The 26,053-nt window shown below is 38.3% G+C and overlaps 1 protein-coding gene across 6 annotated transcripts in view; it reads left to right on the top strand.

The window, feature by feature from the left end:
• The first annotated feature begins 125 nt into the window (after positions 1-125).
• The window catches only part of RPS6KB1 (ribosomal protein S6 kinase B1), a 62,453-nt gene continuing 36,525 nt past the window's right edge, over positions 126-26,053 (top strand). Inside the window, exons 1-15 of one of the 6 annotated variants that reach the window (XR_013348283.1) lie at positions 127-344; positions 4,962-5,011; positions 6,322-6,442; positions 6,770-6,838; positions 7,280-7,427; positions 7,905-7,962; positions 8,983-9,083; positions 10,351-10,441; positions 10,648-10,738; positions 11,386-11,493; positions 12,123-12,185; positions 13,800-13,877; positions 15,465-15,572; positions 17,054-17,166; positions 21,936-22,103. Coding sequence is in view for 3 of the 6 variants with exons in the window: in XM_077836789.1 (XP_077692915.1) it covers positions 273-344; positions 4,962-5,011; positions 6,322-6,442; positions 6,770-6,838; positions 7,280-7,427; positions 7,905-7,962; positions 8,983-9,083; positions 10,351-10,441; positions 10,648-10,738; positions 11,386-11,493; positions 12,123-12,185; positions 13,800-13,877; positions 15,465-15,572; positions 17,054-17,166; positions 17,742-17,979 (1,509 nt within the window). In the remaining 3 variants the exon portion in view is untranslated. The other 5 variants (XM_077836790.1, XM_077836789.1, XR_013348284.1 and 2 more) reach the window with 5 other exon arrangements.

Genomic DNA, 26,053 nt, shown 5'->3' on the forward strand with positions numbered 1-26,053 from the left:
AGTTCTGCGTATGCTCAGCACGAGCCCCAACTGAGGTCGCACGCCGTGGTGCGTTCTGCGCATGTTCAGTGTGGTCCCTTGCGGTCACCAGGTTGGGTCGGGCGCCTGCGCCGTAGACGGAGTCAGGGCGGGGGCGCAGCCGCGCTGAAGCCTGGCAGCCGGCGATGGCGGCCGTGGCGGCGTTAGGGGCTGCGGGCCCATGAGGCGGCCCAGGCCCCGCGGACTCAGCACAGCGAGGAAGGGGCGGCGGAGGCGCTGCTCGCATCCAGGCCATGGCGGGCGTGTTCGACATTGACCTGGACCAGCCCGAAGACGCGGGTTCGGACGAGGAGTTGGAGGAGGGGGTGAGCGGGGGGAGCCTGAGCCGGCGAGGGGCTGAGAGGGAGCGGGCCTCGCCAGGGGCAGGGCGGGGGGACACGGCCCAGTCCGGTGAGCGGCCCGACCTGGTATCCGAGGGGGATCCGGTCGGGCGACGGACTTGGAGGAGGGGTCCGCTCCGGTGAGTGGCCCGATGCGCGGAGGCGGGTGATGGGGGCCGGCCTAGCGAGCGGGAGAGGAGGGGCGGCCTGCTGAGGGAGCGAGGTGTCCTGCCTGGGTGACATGCTGCCTGCTTCTGTGGCATTTGCTTTGCCAGCCATGGCGGGTGGCACCGCTCTGGGGGTGCCGTCGGAGGGGCTGGTAGGCGACGCGTCCCCCGACCTTAGCCCTAGGCAGCTACTGCCCGGGTGGCGCCTTGTTTTAGCGCCGATGTGCCCCACTCAGGTGACACGTTCCGTTCCCCCTTCATATTTGGTGGCTTCCTCCCCGCCCGGCTTTTGAGGTGACGGCTGAGACCTGCACACTGCTGCTGCGGGACGTTTATTTCTGGAGGCATGTCTGCACCGTGCCTGGCATTTGTAGTTATAACACTTTCCCATAGTGGAGAACTCAATCTTGTACTCAAGATAATACGTTTGAATGGGATCAAATCTTAAGTAACCGTGACTTCTTTTTCTAAGAATAGATTTCTTGATCTAAGAATTGTCAGTGATTGCATACTAGCTGGCTTACCGTAATATGCCAGGCTAAATTTGAGGATGCTTTTATGTGTGAATGAGTGGGTTGTTTTACCTTTTCTAGTATATAGTTTAAAAAAACCAAACCCAGGACTAATTATTTTCAGATCAAAATAGTTTGATGTAAGTGTCCCACACATTAGATCAGCCCAGAAATGCTAATCTATATTGTAAAATTTGTAATCATCACTTCTGTGCTAACATCTAAAGTCAGAGATGGCATGGTATTTACCAGAGGTGGTTTTTACTACCCTGGGAAAAACTAATTAGTCCCAGTTTAAGGCATTTTCTGCTTTAAGAACTATTTTGTTAATGCATACCATATTACACTTATTGTTAGTTAGGTCTTCAAATTGTGGTTATATAAGGCAGTAGATTAATTAATTTTAATAATTAATATATCATAGATTAATTTAGAGTTTTACAAATAAAAAGTAGAACTGCAGTGGTTGTAATAGTAAATATGTAATTATAACACTGAACATCTGAACGTCTGTATATATTTTGGTTCAGTATTTTCTCAAGGAAGTCATACACATGACTTATTTCAGTTTTCAATATTGTATAGACAAAAGTCAAAGACATTTGGTTGTATGAAAACTGCAATAGTGCAGAGTTGTAGGCTTGAAGCATTAAGCAGTCAGAAGCATTCAGCATTTCAGACTACCCATCCAGGTCCATTTGGCAATTCAGCATTCTGTAGCAGAAGACCAACTTTGATATAGTGGATAGACTGAGACTATTCCTCTACTGTGAATGGATGTATCCAGAGTTTGACAAGATTTGTTCCTGTCCTTGCTGGACACCGATGCAATTAGTTTTACCAGTTTTCTGGTTTAAACTAGGTTTAAGATGGTATTTATCAGTGCTGTGGCCAAACTACTTTTTTCCCCAGGGAATTGTCAGTCCTGTCTAAAGTGTACAGGCATTGAACTGCAAGAAGTTTATAGTGAGTACCAGGTACAGAAGAGTGATGAACGCTACAGCATCTCCAAAATAGACTGAGCGCCTCACCTTATGTCAAGCTCCTATTACCTTGTCAATCTGATGTTGCTCTTGATCTTGTCTCTTTAGGGTTGTACCATTACAGTCTGAAACCAGCCATTGCTTTCAGTATTTTTACACAGATTATTTGGTATCGGTCAGTGTCAATAGTTTAAAAACAGTAAAGGCATTATTTTGCTGGCGCACTATAGCCACTATAATTTCTCAACTTTAAAGAAAAGACCCTAGGAGCAACATCAGTAACCAACAAAATAAAATGCCTGGCTAAAAATGCCCCTCACATCGCATCTTGAAGGCTGCCAACAGTCTCAGATGGTCCAGTGAGCAAATTGCGGTACTAGAGTTCCCCAGAGTTTAACCATAAGGACTGAGAGTCCGAGAATCCTAGTTCATCAGTTATGACCGTCCTTTCCCATAAATGTGGGTAATATTTGCAGCACAATTTCCATTAGAGTTAATGCCTATTCACAAGCAAACTTGGCTCTCGGGCAGGATGAACAACTGTGCTGTGGGACAACCAAATTCAGTTCATGACTACTCTCTCTTTCAGTGTTAGTAACACTGGAAGGGAGAAAAAAAACAATAAAATAAGGCTTTTGAAAAACAAATAAGAGTAGAGTTACTGTAGACTTAGTATAGTTAAAGCAAAACATAGAACCAGAGAGGCAAACACAAGAGCAAATAATTTGATGGGGGAGGATCAACGGGAAAGCATGCGCTTTAACTGAAAGCTACCTCCAGGTGGCATAGTGCGTAACTTTGAGGCACAGAAAGACATCTCTGAACTGAGAGTTTGAAATCATCAAACGGAATGTGAGCTAGGGTGACCAGATGTCCCTTTTTTATAGGGACAGTCCCGTTTTTTGGGACTTTTTCTTATAGGTGCCTATTACCCCCTACCCACTGTCCTGTTTTTTCACAGTTGCTATCTAGTCACCCTAATGTGAGTTGGATGTGAAGCTACATTAGACTAGGTAATCTTGCAGCTGGAAAGTTTTCACTCCAAAAAGTTATCATAGCATCAACAAGAACAAGTGCTGTTACAGGTGTGCCTACAGATATGGCTAACCTAGGAAATGAAATTGCCACAAGACTTCTTCTGACTAGGGAGATTGCACTTAAGTCATAGTTCTTGGTTGCCACAGAGTTTTACTGAATATAACAGCAGCTTTAACATTTATCTCATCTGTAAGAAAGTCAAATGACAGTAAATGCAAACCAAAGTGAGACTGTCCAGCTAGAACAACACTAGTCTTCAAATGCTTGGTTGTCTGAGATGACAAGAAGGAAGACCCATGGCTTCTTGAATGAAAAGCAGATTTAAAAAAAAAAAAACTTTTAAAAAATAAATTTAATGCTGATGAAAATGAGACTTGGAAAATGAAAGCCTCTGTTTACATAACAAGACCAATGTGACTGGCAGTAGTGCAAGGAGTAACATGCTTTCCTAACCAGTATAAGTCAAGCCTACTTGAATCACGGTATGATTGTCAAATAATTGTGGCTGAGTTGCAGACAAGACATGGAAAATCATGGAAAAGTAATAATGGACTATTATTATTTGCGATAATTTGGAAAAGCCAGAGAAGACCTATTTGTTTAAGAAAAATTTGCTGGTGCAATATAAACACTTAAGTATTATGTTATGCTTGCTAATTTTTTTGATAACCAGACATTTTGCTGCCACTATATTACAGTAATTAATGCACGGGGCTGACAGCGGGAGCCCTGCTGCCATCAGCTTGGATAAATGGGGTTGTACTGTACTAATGGGGAAAAAAGTGTGTTGCAAACCTCAAAATGTATGCAAAATTGTGGACTGTGCAAAGTAAGCTAATTAAAATCAGAATTGCAGTGGAAGCCTAACATTGCGGGATCCACAATATCATGAATATTATTGAATATTTTACAATGTAAAAATGAAAACTGCAGCTTTCAGACCTTTGTATGGCTTCCCTCCCCTAATTTTTTAGGAATTTCACAGTTAATTCAGTATATCTGTTTCCAGTTCCCTTAGTTATCTGGTTCCACATAAACGCAGATCCTGTAGAGGAAACCTTTGTACAGGATAGCCATTATATGTATGAGTCCTATTCACCAAAATTCTTACATGAACACAGGTGTAAAAATACAAATTACAACACCATTGCATTTTTACAGGGTTTATCTGGAGTTGGATTCATTGCTGCATGTACAAACATAATCAGATAACTGCAGTTAGCTAAAAAAGTAATGGGTCCCCCTGCTGTAATTGTGGGATCCTTGGGAATTTTGCAACTTTTCTGCAGAACTCTTTAAATGTTTTGTGAAAGCCTATCATACAAAGTGCTTTCTTCTGATAATTTATTGCATATTACTTCTTGGCCAGTTTAACAAATTTTAGAGCAAAATCAGTCAGACCGTGACATGTTTTTGTTTTTTTTTAAACAAAGCTTACTGTTTGTACTCAGGTTTCAGAGTAACAGCCGTGTTAGTCTGTATTCGCAAAAAGAAAAGGAGTACTTGTGGCACCTTAGAGACTAACCAATTTATTTGAGCATGAGCTTTCGTGAGCTACAGCTCACTTCATCAGATGCATACCGTGGAAACTGCAGCAGACTTTATATATACACAGAGAATATGAAACAATACCTCCTCCCACCCCACTGTTACCAGCAGGACAGTGGGGTGGGAGGAGGTATTGTTTCATATTCTCTGTGTATATATAAAGTCTGCTGCAGTTTCCACGGTATGCATCTGATGAAGTGAGCTGTAGCTCACGAAAGCTCATGCTCAAATAAATTGGTTAGTCTCTAAGGTGCCACAAGTACTCCTTTTCTTTTTGTTTGTACTCACTGTTTTTGTTTACAGCTATGGTATTATTGTAGTAACTTTTTAAAACATTCTCTCCCTCCATCCCAGGGTCAGTTAAGTGAAAGCATGGACCATGGAGGAGTTGGCCAATATGAAATGTAAGTTCCTATTAGAAAACATTTCTATAATATTCATGATATCTACAGTTTTTCTCGACTTTAATAGAAAAATTCAAGTTTTATAGGTATATCTTGTAACAAAAAAATTCTTTGGAGAAATTGGTAACAATCTGCAGTGTCTTACATTTTGTATCTTACTTGTCCCTACACTTTTACTTTATTTGAATGCTATTTGTAATCAGGCTCATTCTGATATATTAAATATTAATAATATAGTGCACTTTTATAAAACCCAATTTATCAAGAGATCGCAGAGGACTTTACGCTCCTTAAGCTCCTGAATACTCATTTAAAGATGGATGTTCCTGAAAGGTGCTATAGCATGCTTTCGTAATCAGTATAAGTCAAGCCTAATTATGAACTCCATTATAGGCTACATCAATTTATTACCTTTCTGGGGGGAAAAGTTCAAAAACTACTTTAGTTTGAACAATTTCACTATATGAAACCTTGCAGCCCCCTGTGAAGTGGTAGATATCTCCATTTTACAGAAGTTTCTGACAGTGATGGAGAGGTTTTGGTGTTTGCAAGTTCACACAGCAAACCAGTGGCAGATAGGGGAATAGAATTCAGGAGTTCTGACTTCAAGTCTTCTAGAAAACATTGCTGCACTTAAGTCTCATTAAAACTATTTTGTTTGCTTCAGAGCTAAGTCTGAAAATGCATCATGTTGGAAGACTCAGTGAGAACATGGTAGCGACAGCTAAAACACAATTCAGTCTTGTCAGCATAGACAAGACCAAACTGTGTTACTGACTTATACTTTGCAGGGCTTAGCATAATTTAGAAACATTATTAAGTATTGGGTTAATCCTCTACTTTGGCAAGATTGAACCATATTTTAGTTTAACATTACTATTTTTGCAAGGTAGTAAGACTTTCATTGTGTAAATATGACCCTACAAATCACACCTGGGAGTCCCATAACTTTTAATGGAATTTATAAACCTAATTTTTTTTTCAGGGTAACAGCAATGCTCCTCAATTAATTAAATTACCAAGAATGCCTGTTTCAGTCTTCAGAACATGTACACTTATATAAAATGTCATTTCAGGAAATGCATGACTCTGAATCCTAGGAACTTTCCAAATTTCTGCATTATGCAAGCTGCCACTCATTGCTATACATATACATTAATAGAATTCCTGGTGTTACAATTCTGGACATCTCCTAAGCAGACTGTCAGTTGTGCCAGTGAATATAATGTGCTTTCTGCAGAGAAATTTGCATGATTATTGTTTCTTTAACTTGATTTAATTTTGTAATACACTGTTTTGTCTTTATTCAGTGGCATGGAACATTGTGAAAAATTTGAGATTTCGGAAACGAGTGTAAACAGAGGTCCAGAAAAGATCCGACCAGAATGCTTTGAGTTACTACGTGTACTTGGCAAAGGAGGTTATGGAAAGGTACAAAATCTTCACCTTGGAAAGTCCATTATCCATCACAGTGGAGGCAATCAAAGAATTTTCTTGTTGGCTGCCTGATATATGTCCCAACACTTACATTCTGTTTCCAGAAAAATTCTGCCTTTCCAGAGGCAGTAATGAGCTGATGCAGACCAGTGTCCAGTATGAAGTCACCATTCTTTTTTATTGGCAATGCATTTGATCAAAATTGACTTTAGTGATTGTACAACTTTACCACCAATTGGGAATAAAAGAATTTAAGGTATATATTTGAATTCTAACTGCCACTGTGACTTATAAGGAATGTATTTACTTTTTGTTCCATAGGTTTTTCAAGTACGAAAAGTAACAGGAGCAAATACTGGAAAAATTTTTGCCATGAAAGTTCTTAAAAAGGTAACTTGAGCTTCACTTTTGGCTGCTTTCCAGTCCAAAAAAGGGTTTTTTGTCCCTTTTAGAATGTAATTACTATATAATAATTGTTCTGATCTGCCAAGATTGAACATTTGTCATTCATGTGGTAAAATTAATCTTTACATCCATTTAAATTGAAATATGTATTTTTATCACATTTTCTATTACATCTATTGTGTGCTTCTAGGCAATCGGTCTCTCTATTTTTAATTAATTTAAAAACATGAGTGTGATTTCATATTTAACAATAACGCAAGAAACTAAGCAGTTTTTTATTATGTTGCTGACTCAGAGTGTTATTGTGACAATTATGTGGAGAATGTGGAGACTTCTGTAAATTGGGAATAGAACCCTATGTAGAATTCTGCCTCATTTAGGAATCCCATGTTCTTCGCGCTCATGTAATTTTTCTTTGTTCTGTAGGCGATGATTGTAAGGAATGCAAAAGATACAGCACACACAAAAGCTGAGCGTAATATCCTGGAGGAAGTGAAGCATCCCTTCATTGTAGATTTAATTTATGCCTTTCAGACTGGTGGAAAACTCTACCTCATCCTTGAGTATCTCAGTGGTCAGTATATTTAATTCTGCTACACAGGAGCTTTTCAGTATCCCTTATTTAATCTGAAAAGTTCTTATTTTTTCCCTTTATAAAATCCCAGCTAAGCGCTCATAGTTGACTTAAATTATTCTGCACATTTTCATAATTAATGTGAAACCCATAACTCAATTTATATAAACTGCATAACAAAACTGATGTTAAGAATATCTTACAGGGAAGTAAAGGAGGGGGAATTTCTAATTATCAGATACCAGGAATTCTGTCTCCAGGGTCTTGCTCTGACTCCTGATTGATATTTCCTGTATTAAGTGAATATTCACCCACTTTTCACACATTAACAACGCTAGATTAAAATAGTCTTCTGCAGAGCATAATTCCATCATCTGTCCTTTGATAAGGGAATGTGTAGTAGTTTAATTATGATTAAAAATGAAAAAGTACAGAAATATGGATTCTTGTTTCTAACATCTTATTTTCCTCTTGTAGGAGGAGAACTATTTATGCAGTTAGAGAGAGAGGGAATTTTTATGGAAGACACAGCCTGGTATGTGAAACAACATTGGCACTTTTGTGGCTTAGTAGAATTCAAGAGAGAAACATACAATTGTATTTTAATAATCTAATTTAATGAGCTACACAGTTCAATGAGCCTTTCGTGGAGGTGGTGGCTGTTCTGTATATCTTACTCTGCTGCATCTCTGACCAGCTAGTGTTGGAATGGCATTACAGTCTGTGAGAAGATTTACTGCCCACCCAATTGAAGGTTGTCACTATGTTCTACTGGAACTTAGGCATGTGCTTGCAGAGGGGGTACACTTGAGTTGGTGGGGAATGGCAGCCTACACCAGAATTTCTAGGAATCTTCTGCATGAAAGAAATGTTCAAAACCTTGCTTTGGGTACATTATGTAAAAGTTTGTAGCTTCTAGTGGCTGCAGTTCACTTTTAGAAGTGGTGTAATTACTGTATTTATCCTACTCTTTCTGAGCACATACGTGAAGAAAGAACTGAACTGTGTAAATGATCATTTTGCTTAGAGAGCCTTTTTTGTAGCTACATTTCACACATGACCTAGGTCAATGAAGTACACCTTCTTGATTAGGCTTTACACAGCACACAAGAGGGGATGATAGCTCCATCTTCCCACAACATATGCTGTGAGTGTTTTGGAACAGCTCATATGTACATATAGGATTGCAGCTTTATGCTACAGAGAGCACTGCAGTGCAGAGCTTTCCTCTTCCTTTCTCAGAACAGGGAATCAGTTTAGAGCCAGACTTAATGACCAGCGAATTCAGATTGCAACAAAATTATTCAAGACAGAGTAACTACTAAGCAAATTAACCTAATGCTGATGGTGTAATTTTGCTGTTCCATTGTGTCCCTATGCCCTTTGGCAAATAAACCTCAATAACATAATTATTCTACTAATTTATTCTATGATGCACATTTAACTATACTTTCAAGGAATCATTGCTATGTACTAGGAAGTATAATTGTTTTAGTGCTTAAGATGCTTTGTGTGGCTGAAAGAGTTTAATTGTATCAAATCCCTTCTGTTTCAGCTTTTACTTGGCAGAGATCTCAATGGCTTTGGGGCACTTACATCAAAAAGGAATCATCTATCGAGATCTGAAGCCGGAAAATATCATGCTTAATCATCAAGGTGGAAATATAGTAAACAATTGTGTAGCCAATAATCCTCTCAAAATCCTTTCTCACAGGTCACAGCATAATATAAAATTACCTCAGAAAACTGTTACTAGTGTTATCTTTCTTTGTTCCTGATACACCCATACAAATAGCTGCCATTTGCTAACCTCTAGTCATGGCATGGAGTTCGTTGTAGTAGTTACAGTACTTTAGTACTGGAAGTGGCAGAACAAATTGGGCAGGAAGGGGCAAGAGACTTTTAGGGTAAACCCACTGAAGACTTTTCTATTCACTAGTGGGATATTCTCATGCTGCTGAGTCATCTATGCATGATATCTGAATTCAGACCTGCTCTGTAATTTTCATGTTTACAAATAACTATGTTAATACTGATGTTCTAGCTTTTTAAAAAGAAACAATTAAAAAAAACCTGTCACTTTACTTGATTGTAGCAGCAAGTTCAAAGCTCTGTGTGTGTGGAGCACTAATGCCTGCAGCACTATTGATTAGTGCCAGCAAACCCTAGCATTAAAGAGCTAAAAGACTACTTTTAAGCAAGGTGTTCACTGAGTGTGAATGTTTACTAGTGCTTAGTGGTTCTGGAGAGTGAAAGTTATAAATTAGAAATGAATTGTGACACTGATTTTGGTTTCTAAATTATGGAGTAAGCATAAGACTAGATGACTTGATTGTACTGCTGCTCAGATGAAGTCTTTTATAGATATGTTTGCATATATTTAAAAAATGTTGTATATGATTAATTAAAAAAACCTTACTGCATTGTGCAAATCAACAACTTGATTCTATATGAAGGGGAATAAGCTCATATAAAAACACAGTCAGCTACTTAGATCTATCTGTTTCTTTGTGCCTAACTAGTAGAAGGGTTGCAATAGGATGTGAACAATTAGTTTGTGAGTTTCTACAGGTCTAAGTAATGAGAACAGAACATGAAGAAACAATTTTTTTCATGGCTTTGAGAGTCTCTTGGTGGCTTTGCTGTGTTTTTGTTCCTCTCCACTGAGTGACAACCCTTTTTCATGCAAAAATAAGCCTGTATCTTCCTTGAGTGTAGTTCTAAGATTTTTTTTAAATGACTAAAGTCATTTTTCACTCTGATGCCTGCTGGGAAGAGTCCTGTTTTGTTACTGTAGACAGGAATAGACATATTTGCACTGTCCATTTTATAAATTACATTTATGTTGACTTGCAGATATGCATGTAATTCTGTTGTCAGAATTCTGAGTGATTTTAGAATTAGATGTTTTTTTTTATTTCAGGTCATGTAAAACTAACAGACTTCGGACTGTGTAAAGAATCTATTCATGATGGAACAGTCACACACACTTTCTGTGGAACAATAGAATACATGTGAGCTGCATGATGAAACAGAAAAGTATTACTCTGGTCTGGGGGTAATGGCTACATTTTACCTTTTTTAAGTGATGGTTCTATACGTTCAGTTATTTATGGAACTTTCAGATTATAAATGTGGATTATGTTTAAAAACTTGAAACCTGAGCCGTAATTGAGTGTTTAATAAAATACTTTCATATTTCTAATTTTTTTCATTCTAGGGCCCCTGAAATCTTGATGAGAAGTGGGCATAATCGTGCTGTGGACTGGTGGAGTTTGGGGGCATTGATGTATGACATGCTGACTGGAGCAGTAGGTGCACAGTTAAAAACTGCATGCATTTTATTCTACATCACTAATCACTGAAGTTTGTTGGATCATTCAGGTGTAGGAATAGATAGATATGTATGTACTTATATCAGCTGCTGGTAGGAAACCTAACTAAAAAATGGCTAAACATTTTTAACCATGGTCTTGTGCTGTTCTGTAATAGCCCAAGCATATATTTGGAAGTCACATTTGAAGCAATTATATGCCTGTTTCACTGAAACTAGCCCTGTTCCATGTATGCAAATGAACAGAGCTGAACAGGTATCAGTTAGTTCCAGTGGTTCTCAAACTGTGGGTCACAAGTTTAATTTCAGGGGGGTTGCCTAGGGCTGGCATTAGACTCGCAGGGGCCGAGGGCAGAAAGCTGAAGCCCGAACCCCGCTATCCAGGGCTGAAACCAAAGCCCGAGCAACGTAGTTTCACAGGGCCCCCTATGGCATGGGGCCCGATGCAATTGCCCTAAGCATTTTTTATTTAAAATATTAACTATTCTGGAGTAACACAGGGCACTGGGGTCATGTGGTAATTTTTGTTGTCACGAGCGGGGTTGCAGTGCCATAAAGTTTGAGAATGACTGTGCTAGAGTTTTTCACGTGTGTTGTTCTTCACACTGCAATGATGTTTTTCAGCCCCCGTTCACTGGGGAGAACCGAAAGAAAACCATTGACAAGATTCTCAAATGTAAACTCAACTTGCCTCCCTACCTCACGCAAGAAGCCAGAGATCTGCTTAAAAAGGTAAAGTTTTAATTAACGTTAAACCTATATGTATATGCAGATATTAGAAACCCACTGATCAATATTGCTTTACTGCTTTTTCCCAGGTGAATCATAGTGCTACTATATTTCAGTCAACTTAATCTTTTAATGGAGCTCAGTTCAGTCTTCAAGTTGCATGAGGCAGAAAATAATGCTTTGTTTGAAAACACAATTCTGAAGTTGTTTTTTGTTTTGAGAACTGCATTAAGATTGTTAACAGAGACAATGTGGATGAGATAATATCTTTTATTGGACCAACTTTTGTTGAACAGAGAGACAAACTTTCGAGCTTACGCAGAACTCTTCTGTGTAAGCTCAAAAGCTTCTCTCTCTCTCTCTGCAACAGAAGTGGTCCAATAAGAGATATTATCTCACCCACCTTGTCTCTAGTATCCTGGGACCAGCTTGGCTACAACAGCACACATACAATAATGGAAGATATTAAAATTGTTTGTAATTTCATTGTATGGTAACTACTACGTGGTTAGTCCAAATAATATTTAACACAGATGTAAAATATTTCTCTTAATGACTCTTAATATAAATACTCTTTAAAAATTGTTTAACCATTTCAATAAATTGTTTCCTTGGTGTTTTTCTCCTCTAAGCTGCTAAAAAGAAATGCTGCCTCACGTCTAGGAGCTGGTTCTGGAGATGCTGGAGAAGTTCAGGTAGATCAAGAGAAATTAAACAAGATTATCATATTGAGAAACAAGATTCAAAGATAGTCCAAGAAGAATAGATATGGGAGAACATGTCATTCTCTGAAGCATAGTGAGAGCAGAGGCAGGGATTTAGACAAATAGTCAATTGTTTCCTCTGAGGAATTTAAGGAAGGGTTAGATAGATATCTAAGTAATAAAGGGCTCAAGGAAACAGTTAGTGGGGTAAAGGATGGGGTCCTGAGGATTTATTTGCTCTCCTCCCCCTGAAATTTTTTTAGCTTTCCTATATCCCATTTCCCCCTTTCTTTATTAGTTACTCCGTGAACAAATTGATACATTGTGGTATTCTAGTGGGTTGGTGAATAACGCACACATTATTGCATTTGGGGTTGAGAGTCTTTCAGGAAAGATGTTGTTACACTTTGCACTCATAATGCGAAACAGATCTAACTCAATTATTCCATCTGCTACAAAATTGTTTAAAGCTTGTCCCCAGCCTGCACAGTTTGGGTTTCGTGGCTATATGTAAACCTCTCCTGTACAACTCGCATCATTCCATATTTTAATAGTTTTATGGTTAATTGTGTCAGTTTTTATGACATTGCTAGTAGAAATTCATCTGAAATATTTTCAAGAGATGTAGATGTGCGTGGCACATCACCTAGATTGGTAACATGGAGTTAATTTCTTTTGTAACTTGAACAGATCAGAAACTAAAAGAAAAATAAGCAGAACAAAAGCTTACCTATGCATAAAAGTGACAATAAGCATAATGTGTAGAATGGCAATATTTCACTATTCCCAGCAAGTTTATAGCAGAAGGTAAGATATTAGGTACTGAGAAGCTCTCACAAATCATTGTCAGTCATCCTTATGTTCTAAAGGATGGCAAATTTCCCCAAATTTCTCTATTTAGAAGGTGTCACTTGCTAAAAAGCCAATACATCTGCCATACATACAGACAAGTCTTTGATTGGTGGTGGTGGTAGATTTTTGCATCTATGAAGTTAAATACATTTGGCATGTAATATCCCTAAGAAGCTCGTATGTACTATCACACTGAAATCATAAACAATCGAGTGACTGTGGTATTACTGCATCTCATACATTTTCAGTCAGTATCAGATTTGATGTGTAGGCAAATGAAATTCCCAGTCTACATTTCATTAAATCTCCAACTGTCATTTTCTTTTAATCCACTATTTCACTGGTGGTGACAAATAAATATACACAGTGAAGAACTGTGAATTTAGAACTTAATTTTGCTAGCTTGAGGCAGTTTCGTGAGGAAATCCTGATACAATCACACATTTTTCTGAAAGTTTATATTTAAGAATTTTTTAATGACAATTTTAAGTTATTTGTGACTATTCTAATAGAGCACTGTAGGACAAATAATAGATGCTGCACTTGAAGTACACACAGTTTTGGAAGGAAAGGAGCCCAAAGTTGAGGTCTAAAGAGACCTAGCTTATTATTCCTCAGACATTCTCATCTTAGCTAGCTTTATGAACATTAGAAAATATAGTTCATTTTCCTATGTACAAGGTCAACAAGTATCCATTCTTAATTTATTCCAGGAAGACCAATTATGCTTTTCATTCTTCTGAATTTTCTTAGGCTCACCCTTTCTTCAGACACATTAACTGGGAAGAGCTGCTAGCTCGGAAGGTGGAACCTCCCTTTAAACCATTATTGGTACGTACCGGGAGTACAGTAAATTGTTTGTTCCTTGTATGTCTTTTAGCAGCAGTTCTCAAACTTTGACTTACTATATTGGATCTAAAACTCAAAAGTACTTGTCATTCTACCCTTGTAACTACTCAGTTATAATGGATTTATACTCTGATAAACTGACCCATATATTACAGTTTGAGAACCACTGCTCATAGTACTGTAAAAGCTGCACACTTAATTGAAATAACTTCAGTTACTAGTACTCAGATGTAGCATTGCTATCAGAGCTAGGTTAGAAGAAACCACCCATCTCAGAACTTTCCATAGGGCCCTTTTGAGAACTGATGTCAGTAAAAACACTCAGGAATTAAAAGGCCTTGTCATAACTGCTCGTCCACAGACACTTGCCATTGTACTAAGGACACTGGATAGCATTACTGTGTTCCTCCCACCTCAACTACTGTATCCTGTCCACAGGGGGGGAAATTGCTTTTTTTTGAGTGGATGGGGTCGGGAAACCCAGTACAGAGCCAGTGGAGACTCTTCCTTCTTACTTTTACTGATTATTTTCCTTTAATCCCAGATTGTGGAAGAAGTGGAGCAGTTCCATTTCAATTTTACATTCTCTTATTTGTAACCTTCTGGCTATACAGGCTCAGAGGTGCGATTCTTACTTCTGAATTTGTTTCCAAGCATCAAACATGCAGCCAATACTTGGGTGAAACTAAAATTTTAAATAGTCACTCAGTAAAATGTGAATCAAGTCACTTTATTCAACATCTTGAGTGTTACCTCACTAATATTTATCCTGCACATAGTTGTACAAGCATCATTTAACTTCAATCTTAAAATGGCAGTATTGTTAATAAGGCCCAAGCCCCTAATCTATTAGACTGCAGTTCAAAAAAGAGGCTAATATTTATGAAAATGTCACCGGTACAAGATGACTGAACTTGCATTTTATAACTTCAGCAAATTCTGTAGTTTGCTAATCAGTTGTACAAATCAAATTGTTAGAAATTTTAGCTTCACAATTGTATAGAGATCTTGCCTTACTTTAGCAATGATTCAGGGAATCTATGAGAAGACATAAATTGGGAGAACTGCCATTGGCAAAATCTGTTCAATTCCTCAGCTGAACAATAGACAGTTATTTGGTAGTCATTTATTCAGTTAATGATTTCTGTGCTTAGCAAGACAAGCATTTTGCTTCTATGAAAATGTGCTGGATTATTTAGTGTGTGAAATTCCAGTAGACTAACTGGTGTAACTTCCATACTGGGAGTGACTCAATGTTTAGCTCTCACAAGAAACTGGCATTTGTTTCTATTGTAATTTGAGATTATTTTAAAGGCATCTTTTTAATTTGTGTTCCTTTTTGATCCATAATTCTCGCCCCTCCCCCTTGCCTTTATTTCTCAGTGTCAGTGCCCATAGTGACCTCCCACTGGCAACGGCAGGATTCCGACTCCTCTCCAAGGTTTTACTACAGCAGAGCTCTGCCAAAAACCTATGGAATGAACTCCATCCAGAGGCTTCACTGATCACCGCTAAGCCATTTGGTTGATATCTGTATTATAAACCCTTAATCATTTTGTTTTTGCAAAGCAATCCGAAGAGGATGTGAGCCAGTTTGATTCAAAGTTTACACGTCAGACACCTGTTGATAGTCCAGATGACTCAACTCTCAGTGAAAGTGCCAACCGGGTCTTCCTGGTAAGTGAGCCAGGGATCTGTGCGCGTTGACTTTGGAGAGGTACATTGTGTTCTTGTTTGGAAATGGTATAGCGCATTTCAGGTGAATTCCTTCCATCTCTGGAAAGAAAAGGTTGAATCTTACCACTTGTAAGAGTGACAACTATTTGTGTCAGACAAGTTCTAATACATCAAAATTTTAAATTATATTACTCCTTGCAGAAGGGTAGCTTCTTTCTGGCCATTTTGGCTTGTAGCCTTTGATATTTACTTAGGCTGGGTTACACCGTCATTTTTACACAGGACAATAAGATTCTAGATTTTAAAGGGAATCTTGTTCACGTTTTATAGTAAAATGGACACTAATCCTAAATTGCTGAAGGAGCGGAATTGCTTATTACTTCAATAGGAACGCAGAGAGAACTATGTCCAAAGTGGTTACCTTGTAGATCAAAATTATGTTGTCTTTGAGCATTGCTTATATGGATCTATAATCTGAACAGCAATCTCTGGGCTGCCCAAGCACCCTGCCTATATCCGTGGAGGGGAATTACACTTGCATTCCTCACCTAAGGAATTAAGGAGTCATAGTACCAGCCATCCCTTAGGTCGTTCTCCTAGCACTTTAGAGGACAGGATTAGAATTCAAAATGACTTTGACAAATTGGAGAATTGGTCTGAATTCAACAAGTTGAAATTCAGTAAAGACAAGTCCAAAGTATTACATTTAGGAAGGAAAAATCAAATGCACAACTACAAAATGGGGAATAACTGGCTAGGCAGAAGACAGCTGGAAAAGATCTGGGGGTTCTAGTGATTGCAAATTCAGTATGAATGATGCAGTTCTGAAAAAGGCTAATAGCATTCTTGTGTATATTAACAGGAGTGTTGTATGTAAGACTCTGGAGGTTATTGTCCCGGTTCATTGCTCAGCACTGGTGAGGCCTCAGGTGGAGTAGTGTGTCCAGATCTGGGTGCCACACTTTAAGAAAGATGAGGACAAATTGGAGCGAGTCAGGAAGAAAGTAACAAAAATGATAAAAGGTTTAGAAAACCTGACCTATGAGGCAAGGTTGAAACTGGCCACATTTGGTCTTCAGAAAAGAAGGCTGAGGGGAAATGTGATAAGACTTCAAATATGTCAAGAGCTGTTACAAAGAGGATAGTGATCAATTGTTCTTCATGTCTATGTTCTTAATCTGCAGTAAAGGACACTTAGGTTAGGACGTCAGGGTTAGGAAAATTTTTCTAGCTATAAGGATAGTTAAGCCTGGGAATAGGATTCCAAGGGAGGTTGTGACATCCCCATTATTGGAGGTTTTTAAGAAGAGGTTGGAGAAACATCTGTCAGGGATGGTCTGGGTGTACTTGGTCTACCTCAGCACAGAGGGCTGGACTAGCAGAATTCTTGAGGTCCCTTCTGGCCCTACATTTCTGTGATTGTGTGGTCATAAAAATAAACCTTCCCTATCAATCACAATGAAGTTATTCTTGTCTTTCAGGGGTTTACGTATGTGGCTCCATCCGTACTTGAAAGCGTAAAAGAGAAGTTTTCTTTTGAACCAAAAATTCGATCACCTCGCAGATTCATTGGCAGTCCTAGGACACCAGTCAGGTATTTTTTTAACAATTTACTTTTCAGTGAGCAATTGTAAATTATCTCCATTAAAAACATTAATAATTTGACCTTTTTTTCTGGAAGAACTAGGGTGCTCATTTTTAAACACAACATGCCTTCTGCACATTTTACAAGCATCTTCCCTGCAGGCAAGCTTATGTTTGGCAGCACAGGAAATTCCGATCTGCCTGATACACGTTATTTGTACATCCTGTCATTCTGGTGACTTCAATACACCATCCTCTAAAACTGCTGCTGGATCCTCTATGTGTTTCTGTGCTGCTCATGATGAGAGTAATGTTAGCACAAAATTTCCCTTCTTCCACACACCTACAAGCATGTTACATGGTGAATGCCAAATGAGAAAAGTCTAGTATCAGTGTGTCTAGTTTATAGTGAGTTTTGGTAGGAACTAGCCCAGATACATGCTTCTCTCAAACCAAGGAAGTGGAAGCAAAAATTAAACACTTCAGAGAACAGGCATTTATGCTCCACTTCTTGCAGTGTGAAGGAAATGTCTTAGCTTCGCATGTATCCTCAATGCTAAGTGATTTATATTTTTTGTCTTAAAGCCCTGTAAAGTTCTCCCCTGGGGATTTCTGGGGAAGAGGTGCTTCAGCCAGTGCACCAAATACGCAGACACCTGTGGAATATCCAATGGAGACAAGTGGAATAGAACAAATGGATGTAACAGTTTGTGGAGAGGCCTCAGCACCACTTCCAATACGACAACCAAACTCTGGGCCATATAAAAAACAAGCCTTTCCCATGATTTCCAAACGGCCAGAGCACTTGCGCATGAATCTATGACAACACAACCTTTTTTTTTTTTTCTTTTTTTAAACCCATAAAGGTGGAAAAACAAAGAATGGACATAAGCCCCCTGCCAGTTTAAATGTGAGGGCTCATATGGTTTACTTTTTAAAAGTGACAGTATCAGAGTCATTGCACAGAACGACTTGGAAAGAAAAAAACAAACACATGGATTTTTTTCTATTAATCAATGGTGCATAAAAAAACTTAAGCAAAATGGTATTGCAGAACTTTAGGCACATCAACTAACTGATTCCCAGTGACATCATCTCGCCTTATCAAGGATTTTTCAGGTTGATAGCTTGAAACTGACAGTATTAAGGGTAGGATGTTGCTCCAGAATCACTGTCTAGTCATGATTGTGTCAAGAAGGGTTAGCCCTTTCACTAGGCAGAGTGTGAAATGCCTATAATTCTTGCGTCTGAGGATTAATTAGCATGCAAGCTTGATCCAACTGTTTCCTACAATGGTGTGGAATCAAAGATGAAAGATAAACTTAACAATTGATGTTTCACGTGCAAACAACGTAATGAATTTTTTTTATATAAATATATATTTTTCAAATAGATTTTTTTGATTCAGCTCATTATGGAAAGTATCCCAAAATTTAAAACAATTATTTGTTGGTGTGAAGAAAAGGTAGACTGACTGACTTCTTTTTCTTCTCCTGGTGAAACAGTACATTAGTAAAGGAATCATTGTTAATTACGTACATGGCTATTGGGGGTAAGAGGAGGGAGAGAATTGTCTTATTTGCTTACCCAGTTAAAATATCTATATCTGTATTGCTAAGAAAAACAAATCCTAATCAAATGGCAATGCTGCTATGTTCTAGGCTTAACTGGAAGCCATGGGCTGCCCACACATCCTGCATATTTCATCATTGTCTTTGGCAGACATTTCACTGGAAAAAATTGCCTTTCATTTGTATGCCAGTCATTTGGTTCAAGACAGCTGAACATGTTCAGATTCTTATCCATCTAAACAGGTCAGGATAAAATCTATCAGAAGGCAAGGGTCAGGGAATGCATTGCCACAGTGAACATCTACAAGTTCAACAAGTCATAAGTGACTAAAAGCTTTTCAACTAATGGGTAAGAATTAGAGGGATTTTTGTATGGTTTTTATCTCGCAGTTCCACAAAAATTAAAGTAACTTTTCTCCTGTGCTGGGGCAACAAGTTTGCTGATTGTATTTTAAGACAAAAGAGAGAGAGAGAAAAGTATTAGATGGCCTTTCAATGAATGTCTTCCACAATGGGTCAGAACTTTAGCAACTTAATTTAGGAAACATGTTCTAAAGATACTATTTATGTTCTTGAAATTGTCATTAAATCTGTACAAATGATTTACAGGTACAAAGAATAAAATAAAGGTCACTGTACCTTACTTAAATACTTCCTGCCTTAAAGAAAGCATTTCCATGAACATAGCTGGTGAAAGGGTTAATATCTGCAGAGCTTTACCCTAGTTAGAGTGAGTGTATGATGTGCATGTGCGTGTAAATGATCATGCAACTGCATACAAGTCCTGTCACTTTTCGCTTGTCTCACGTTGCATTATCTTTAGTCTGACTGTGCAAAGTCTAGTTCTGGTGTTCATAACAGTAGGGATCTCTATAAATTCTGCTTGCTCTGTGTATAGTGAATCTTCTTGAGCCATAGGATCCAAGCCATAAAACTCTCTAAGCACGTTGAATCCAGTCAGAGAGGCACCACCTTCTACAACTTGCAAGTCAGTAGGATTGAATGAAATCTTATTAATCCTCCTATAAAATACAAATATCAGTACTTGACTTTTTAATTTTCTTATGATTAACAAAATTACTATTAGCAGTTTTCTTTCTGAGGAGCCTTTGTGGTGGTCTGTTTTTCATTTTTGTAAGGAAAATCAAGTTATGGTAACATTAAAGCTCCACGAGTTTGCCAGCACCGTTGGCACAAAAATTGTACTGGAAGAGAGTGCCATTTTTCATTCTTTTACGGGGCCATTGGTGACGTGTTGTGGAACTGAGATCATAACCCTCATACTCCATACATCTAAAGCACATTTGCAACAGGCATCACTTCAAGCAGTGTCTGCTTTGTGCCACTTGTTATAGAGTTTCCAAACATGTTTACTAAATATAGCAGAAGTGATATGAAAGACCAAAATCCAATGATTTTTTTTTTTTTAAGCCAACCAATTATCTCTTGCTCCTATTTACAAGTAACGGTTGTACTCTGGCTGGCTGGATATAATCATCCAATAGAGTTGATTAGTATGGCTGGCAAGAATGGCAAGAGTTGTTTGTTAGAGTTCATTGCTTAATTACATATCCAGTTTATTATTTTAAAAGTAAATTTCATGTACTATTAAAAATGTTTCGTTGCCTGGACATAAGTCTAATACCCTACCATAACTGTGAAACTTTTGGAGTGTGACTCAGACAGCAAGCACACACTATGCAATATGGTTTATCCTGTATTTATTTGTAAAAATATCAGACATAGATCTTCTTTATATATATATATATATATATATATATATATATATATATATATATATATATATATATATATATATATATATATATATATATATATTAGTGTCAATATTAATAGTCATGAACTTTTAAGGGGAGTGGAGTTCAAACTCCTGTATAGCTACTTCAGACAAATGCTAGTATACAGAGTGCATTGAATATTGGAGAGCTTAACAAGTGCTTTTTTTGTTCATTTCAAAAATTGTCTTAAATTTTTCTTTAGAGTATAGAATTTTATTTTTTACAAACTGTGCTTTTTTAATTATAATCACTGAACATTTTGCTATCATTTGACTTTTATAGGATTTTTGTAGCATTACAAAAAATATAGTAAAACTGAGGTTAATATCTGCTGTGGGTAACCATGTAAAAGTATTAAATCTTAAACTTGAACCAGATTCAATTTTTTTTTTACTAGCTGTTAAATTAGAGGGCTATTTTGTTCTGCAGTTCATTCTAGAAACTCTAAAGACTTATAGGTTGGCTGTGTTACCAGCATTTTTTTCTTTCCCATTTGATGTGGAACACTTTCAACACTTTCTCTATAGAAGGAGTGATACATACATACATACATTTGATTCCATTAATGTACTGAACTTTGTAATTTTGGGAATGCTGGAATAATTCCTACCGAGACTGTCTTAATTGTGCCATCTGACATTTGAATGTCATCCTGGTATTAGCTGGTAATAAAAGATAAAAATGCGTCACTTGTTCTCTTGAATATTCCCCCCCCACACACTTTTTTTTTTTAAGTGTGTATTCCTATAAGAAAAGCTAAACTTCTGGAGAACAGATATTAATGTTTGTGTCCACTCTAATTCTAGAGATATTGGTTTACTTGGGTTTATTGTCTCCTTAATAAATGAGTAACTCCTGGTCTGTTAACAGTCATGAAAGAGTGCATATTCAGATCAAGAGGGAGACTGCAACTCTTTAATATCAGAAAATCCAAGCATTTGTTGCCCTGTCTCTACAGCAATAGTCTCAAGTAATCTGTGTTCACAAAGCAAGATACTGTGTGTTCCATTGTTCCAGGTACTGCTACACTTAATCTACTGGGGGGGAAATTCCTGTTAATCAAGAGTCTGTCCTTATCATGAACAGCACAAGTATTGTCTCAAGGAAATAAGACATTTCTATGCTACATGTGTAGATTCTTGGGGGTTGGGGGTGTGTGGTTCATTGTGTATTTTTACAAACTGTTCTTTTCTGCTATATCAAATTGACTTTGTATCTATCTGTAAAACTCTTCAGCTGCCTTATTAGGAGTGGTATGAGGGTAATCCCCGTTCTGCTTTTCATTTTGTATTTAGTTTACTGTAATAAAATATACTTGATTTCTGAATGGATGTAAATAGCAATTAAATGCAAATTTGAATGAACATATGCTAGTAGAAGTGACTTATTTTTTTTCTTCTCTTAAATAGGGTAACCCCTAAATTTGACAGTTTGGACCTTCATCCATAATTTATACTTCATGAAATGGAGAAAAACCTTAGCGAGTTTTAAGAAGTGGCCCGACTGAAGCTAGATACAACCAAGTAACCTGGTTTATGAAGTGTGGTACCTCAGCTAGGTCCTCAAGCCTTTGAAAGGTGACTGTGAATTGCAATTAGTTATCCAGTCATCAGTGGTCTGCCTCCTGCAGGGTGAGACATGGATCTCTCTGTGTATATCTAGTTGAAGGCAGAGATTTGGGGGTTGATAGGGAAGCTTCTCTCCCTAGACAGCAGCATGATGTTGACAGGCAGATGAGAGGGAGGATGGCATTCAAGTTATGTAAGTTACTCACTTTTTTTCTTCAACATCTAAGCTGAAATGCATTCTCACTTCTGAGAAGTGTCAAGCTTTTGTTTTAGTTCCTTATTTTGTAATCAACTTATTTTTATTAAGATTACTGGGTTTGGATAACTTCAATCAGTTCTCCCCAAATAAGAGAACCCCAGGGAGAGGTGGTGAGGTGGTATAGAGTTTCTGGAACCTACTGTCTGACATGTCCTCTCCCTGTGTTGCGTAAACACCAAAGGACCAAGCTAGAGATGAGTTGGCAGCCAAGTTAGGCATGCTATTATTTTTTTTCCAATTCAAGTTGAGCATAGTCTACTGGTTGTCTCACAGGAAAATTCTTAAGTAATCTCTGTGGGTCAGAGGACATTATCAGGTAAACTTGCTGGATTTTCTTAACCAAATGTCTAATACCTTAAATATTTTAAAATACAATTTGTCTACTTTTATTATTTGCAAATAAACTAAGCAGGAAGGTTTAACTTTCTGGTTCTCATGCACTAACGTGTTGCTGGGTTATATATGCTGTGATGTAACAAACTCCTCTTCACTGAATTTTATTAATCTTGAAGCGTTTATCTTGTTGAAAACCTTTTTTTAAACGCTGTTGCCTACATTACTTAACTTTTCCTTACTAAACTTTCCAAAGACACATTTTTGTGCTTTATTTGATTAGCAAGAAGTCTGTTCTTAGTGTCATCGCTCCCAACCTCCCTGTGGGTAAATCTCAAAGCAGCGTGATTGTTTAGATCTGCACACACTTGTTGAATCTTATTGATTACAATTTCTTTAAAATGCTATTTGATAGGTGGTCTCCCCCAAAAGATTTAAATTCTTCCATGTTGGCTGATACCCTTTGTGTGGATGTGAACGGACTGCTGAGGGACAATGTAAGCAGTCTGTACCCTGCCTATCTGAATGACTAACGGGGCTAGTTCACCATAATTCATATTCTACAGCATCAACAAATAGAAGTTGCAGGTTTGTGGTCCCACAGACACTAAATGCACCTGTTTTCATATAGTCTTCATGGGGCTCTGCTATTGTGAAACCAGTTGCTTTGGAGAACCTGTTCTTTTTATCTTATGCATCTGCGACTGTTCAGAATACAAGATTCTAATTAGAAATGCTAGCTTCCAAATTATTCTCCCATTGTGTTCTCCATGAACAGGTGAGAAAGTAGTTCACACCCAAAAAATGAAGGTTTGGTTAAAATCTTTTCAAACCATATCAATTAAAATATGCCTCTGCAGCATTAACACAATGGGACTGAGGGAAGCCAGCAAGAAACAAGGTGAACTGAGTGAAGAATAGTGTTTAAAAAATATTTTGGCATTGTCTCTAAAACTCCACTTTTTCCTCTGTCCTCATTAAGTATCTAAGTTTAATTTTTAATGGTACCTTCATACAGGAGTGTGAATAGCTCATTTTAAGTGTCTACCAGTAGGCACTTTGTGCTGCTATCAGAATACCTAGTCTAAACTGCAAGTAGTGTGTACTGTGGTTCACTAGAACATAATAGGAGGTGGATAGAGAAACATCATTGTTATGCAGCTCCTTGCCTCTATGCCAGAAATTGAGTTGGTGGGGTGGCTGGGTACTAATAGAGGAAGTGAACACTCATTGTAAAACTTTTCCTGTGGTTCAACAACTTACCACTTAGCATTTGTTCTAATAAGCAACTTACAGTTCAAGTGATATCTCCCACCAAACCTTGACTAAACAATTATTTTTTTCATCAGCAAGCAACTGCTTGCTCTGGTTCTACTCTGACAATATTTGTGTGTGCTTGCTGTATCAACTGTACTCAGTTTTGATTAACTGCTACACTTACACCCTTCAGTAGTCTTTCCTCCAATAAAAGTTGCATAGGCTAAATTAGACCCATTGCCACTTTTGCAACCCTATCTTTTTAAATAAGTTTGCACAAATAAAATTAACCAACTTAATTCTGAAGCACCAAAAAAAAAAAAATTTAAAACTCTCTCCCTTAGATTAGTTACTAAGTACAGCTAACAGAAGTAAAACATTTGTCAAAGAAGGCAAACAAAAATACAGGGAATTGAGGTACTAAATACAATTTTACATGCATTTCTCAGTAAAATTACTTTCTGCTGAAAGCTACCTTTTTAAAAAAAAAAAAAAGTGTTCCACTTAATTATCATGTAAGGAATTCCCAAACAAATGTTTGTATGTAGTGGCCCTTCACTCTGATATTGCAGACATAGCTAACTTGTAACTCAACTGCTGTTCCATCTGTATTACCAAACATCCTTACCTAAAACCCACACTCCAGTCAGAATAACAGTCCAGAAGTGTGCCTAGATATTTCATCTGTGGTGTTGTCATAGAGTCTCTCTTAGCAGCTCCAGCTTTTTATTGCACAGTGTCTGATTTCTCAGGCATTATGTTGGATAGTAGAGTTTGTCAGGACACTGTTTCAAATAAATATTGATGCTGGAACTTTAGGAGACATAGTCAGCTACTCTACCCCAATGACCAAAACATGACTCTCAGACTACAGGAGAAACATTACAGTCCTTAATTAACTTCATATTTTTCTGGGGACTGGGGGGGAGCGTGTGTGCCATGAATTCAGTTCAAAATGAATTTGTCACTTAGCATTAGTTCTTTAAGAAAGATAAATAACCCTAGAGTAAGTTGCATTTTCCCATCCAATGTTCTAGAAAAAGTACAGTAATTATTTTTAGCTGGCCATTGCAACTCAAACAAGTAATTAATTTGCCCTTCAGTTGCTTCACGATGTATGCCTTATCCACATGTATTTCACTTAATCGTAAAATAAAGCTTTGCTGCTGGGCTCTTGCTTGTTGATAGATTGACTCTCCACTATAGTTAGCCCAAATTAAACATCTTTTACATGATTGCATACCACTCTTTTCAAGATATGACTTTCAGTAGAAAGAAAACTGGACCACTTTTAAAATAATTAATCCATCCCAATCGTAACGGGGGGAAATGAAATTATTATATGTTACAGTCAGCATACAAGGCTGAAAACTCATCTCATTGCTTCAGGGTGTGTCTTTACAGCAGTTAGGTCAAGGTTTGCCCCTATTCTCATCCCCAGCCTGATTCCCTGGTGATGGACGCCGCTAACCAGCGGGAGAGACGAGGATTTCAAGGCCCTTTGCCCAAGAATAGGGATGCCAAAAAATTAGACCTTTTCAGGTGAAAGGTTTACTCCACAGGGGGACTGCAACTCTGTATATCCAATCAACAGGCTATCATCAGCAGATACTCCTATAATGCCTGCTCGGCGATGGCCAAATTTGTGGAGTTGCTCCCCTTGGAGTCCTGTGCCGAATTTTCGGCTTTGGTTGAGGAAGGGAGACTGATCTCCAGAGCCTCCCTTCAGGCAGCACTGGATGGGGCAGATATGGCAACCAGGGTCATGGCTACAGGTGTGGCCATGAGAAGGGGCTCATGGCTCCAGGTTTCTGGCCTCCCCTATGAAGTACAGCAAATGATTCAAGACCTGCTGTTTGAGGGTGAGACTCTTCTGAGGAGGAGGAAAAAAAAAAAAAGACGGACAAAAGGCTGAACAGCCTTAAAGATTCCAGAGCCACTCTTAGGTGCGTGGGCCTCTGTATTCCCTCAACGCAGCAGAGACGTTTCCGCCCACAGCCCCAGCAGCAGTTCGGTCAGCAAAACCGCCAAGACGGATCCAGAAGGAGGAATTGTAACAGCAGGAGGAGGCTGCTTCAATCTTCTGTTCAGGGCTCAGGACGACCCAAGC

The sequence above is a fragment of the Eretmochelys imbricata genome, chromosome 17 (genome assembly GCF_965152235.1).
Source record: "Eretmochelys imbricata isolate rEreImb1 chromosome 17, rEreImb1.hap1, whole genome shotgun sequence".
Classification (NCBI taxonomy): Eukaryota; Metazoa; Chordata; order Testudines; family Cheloniidae; genus Eretmochelys; species Eretmochelys imbricata.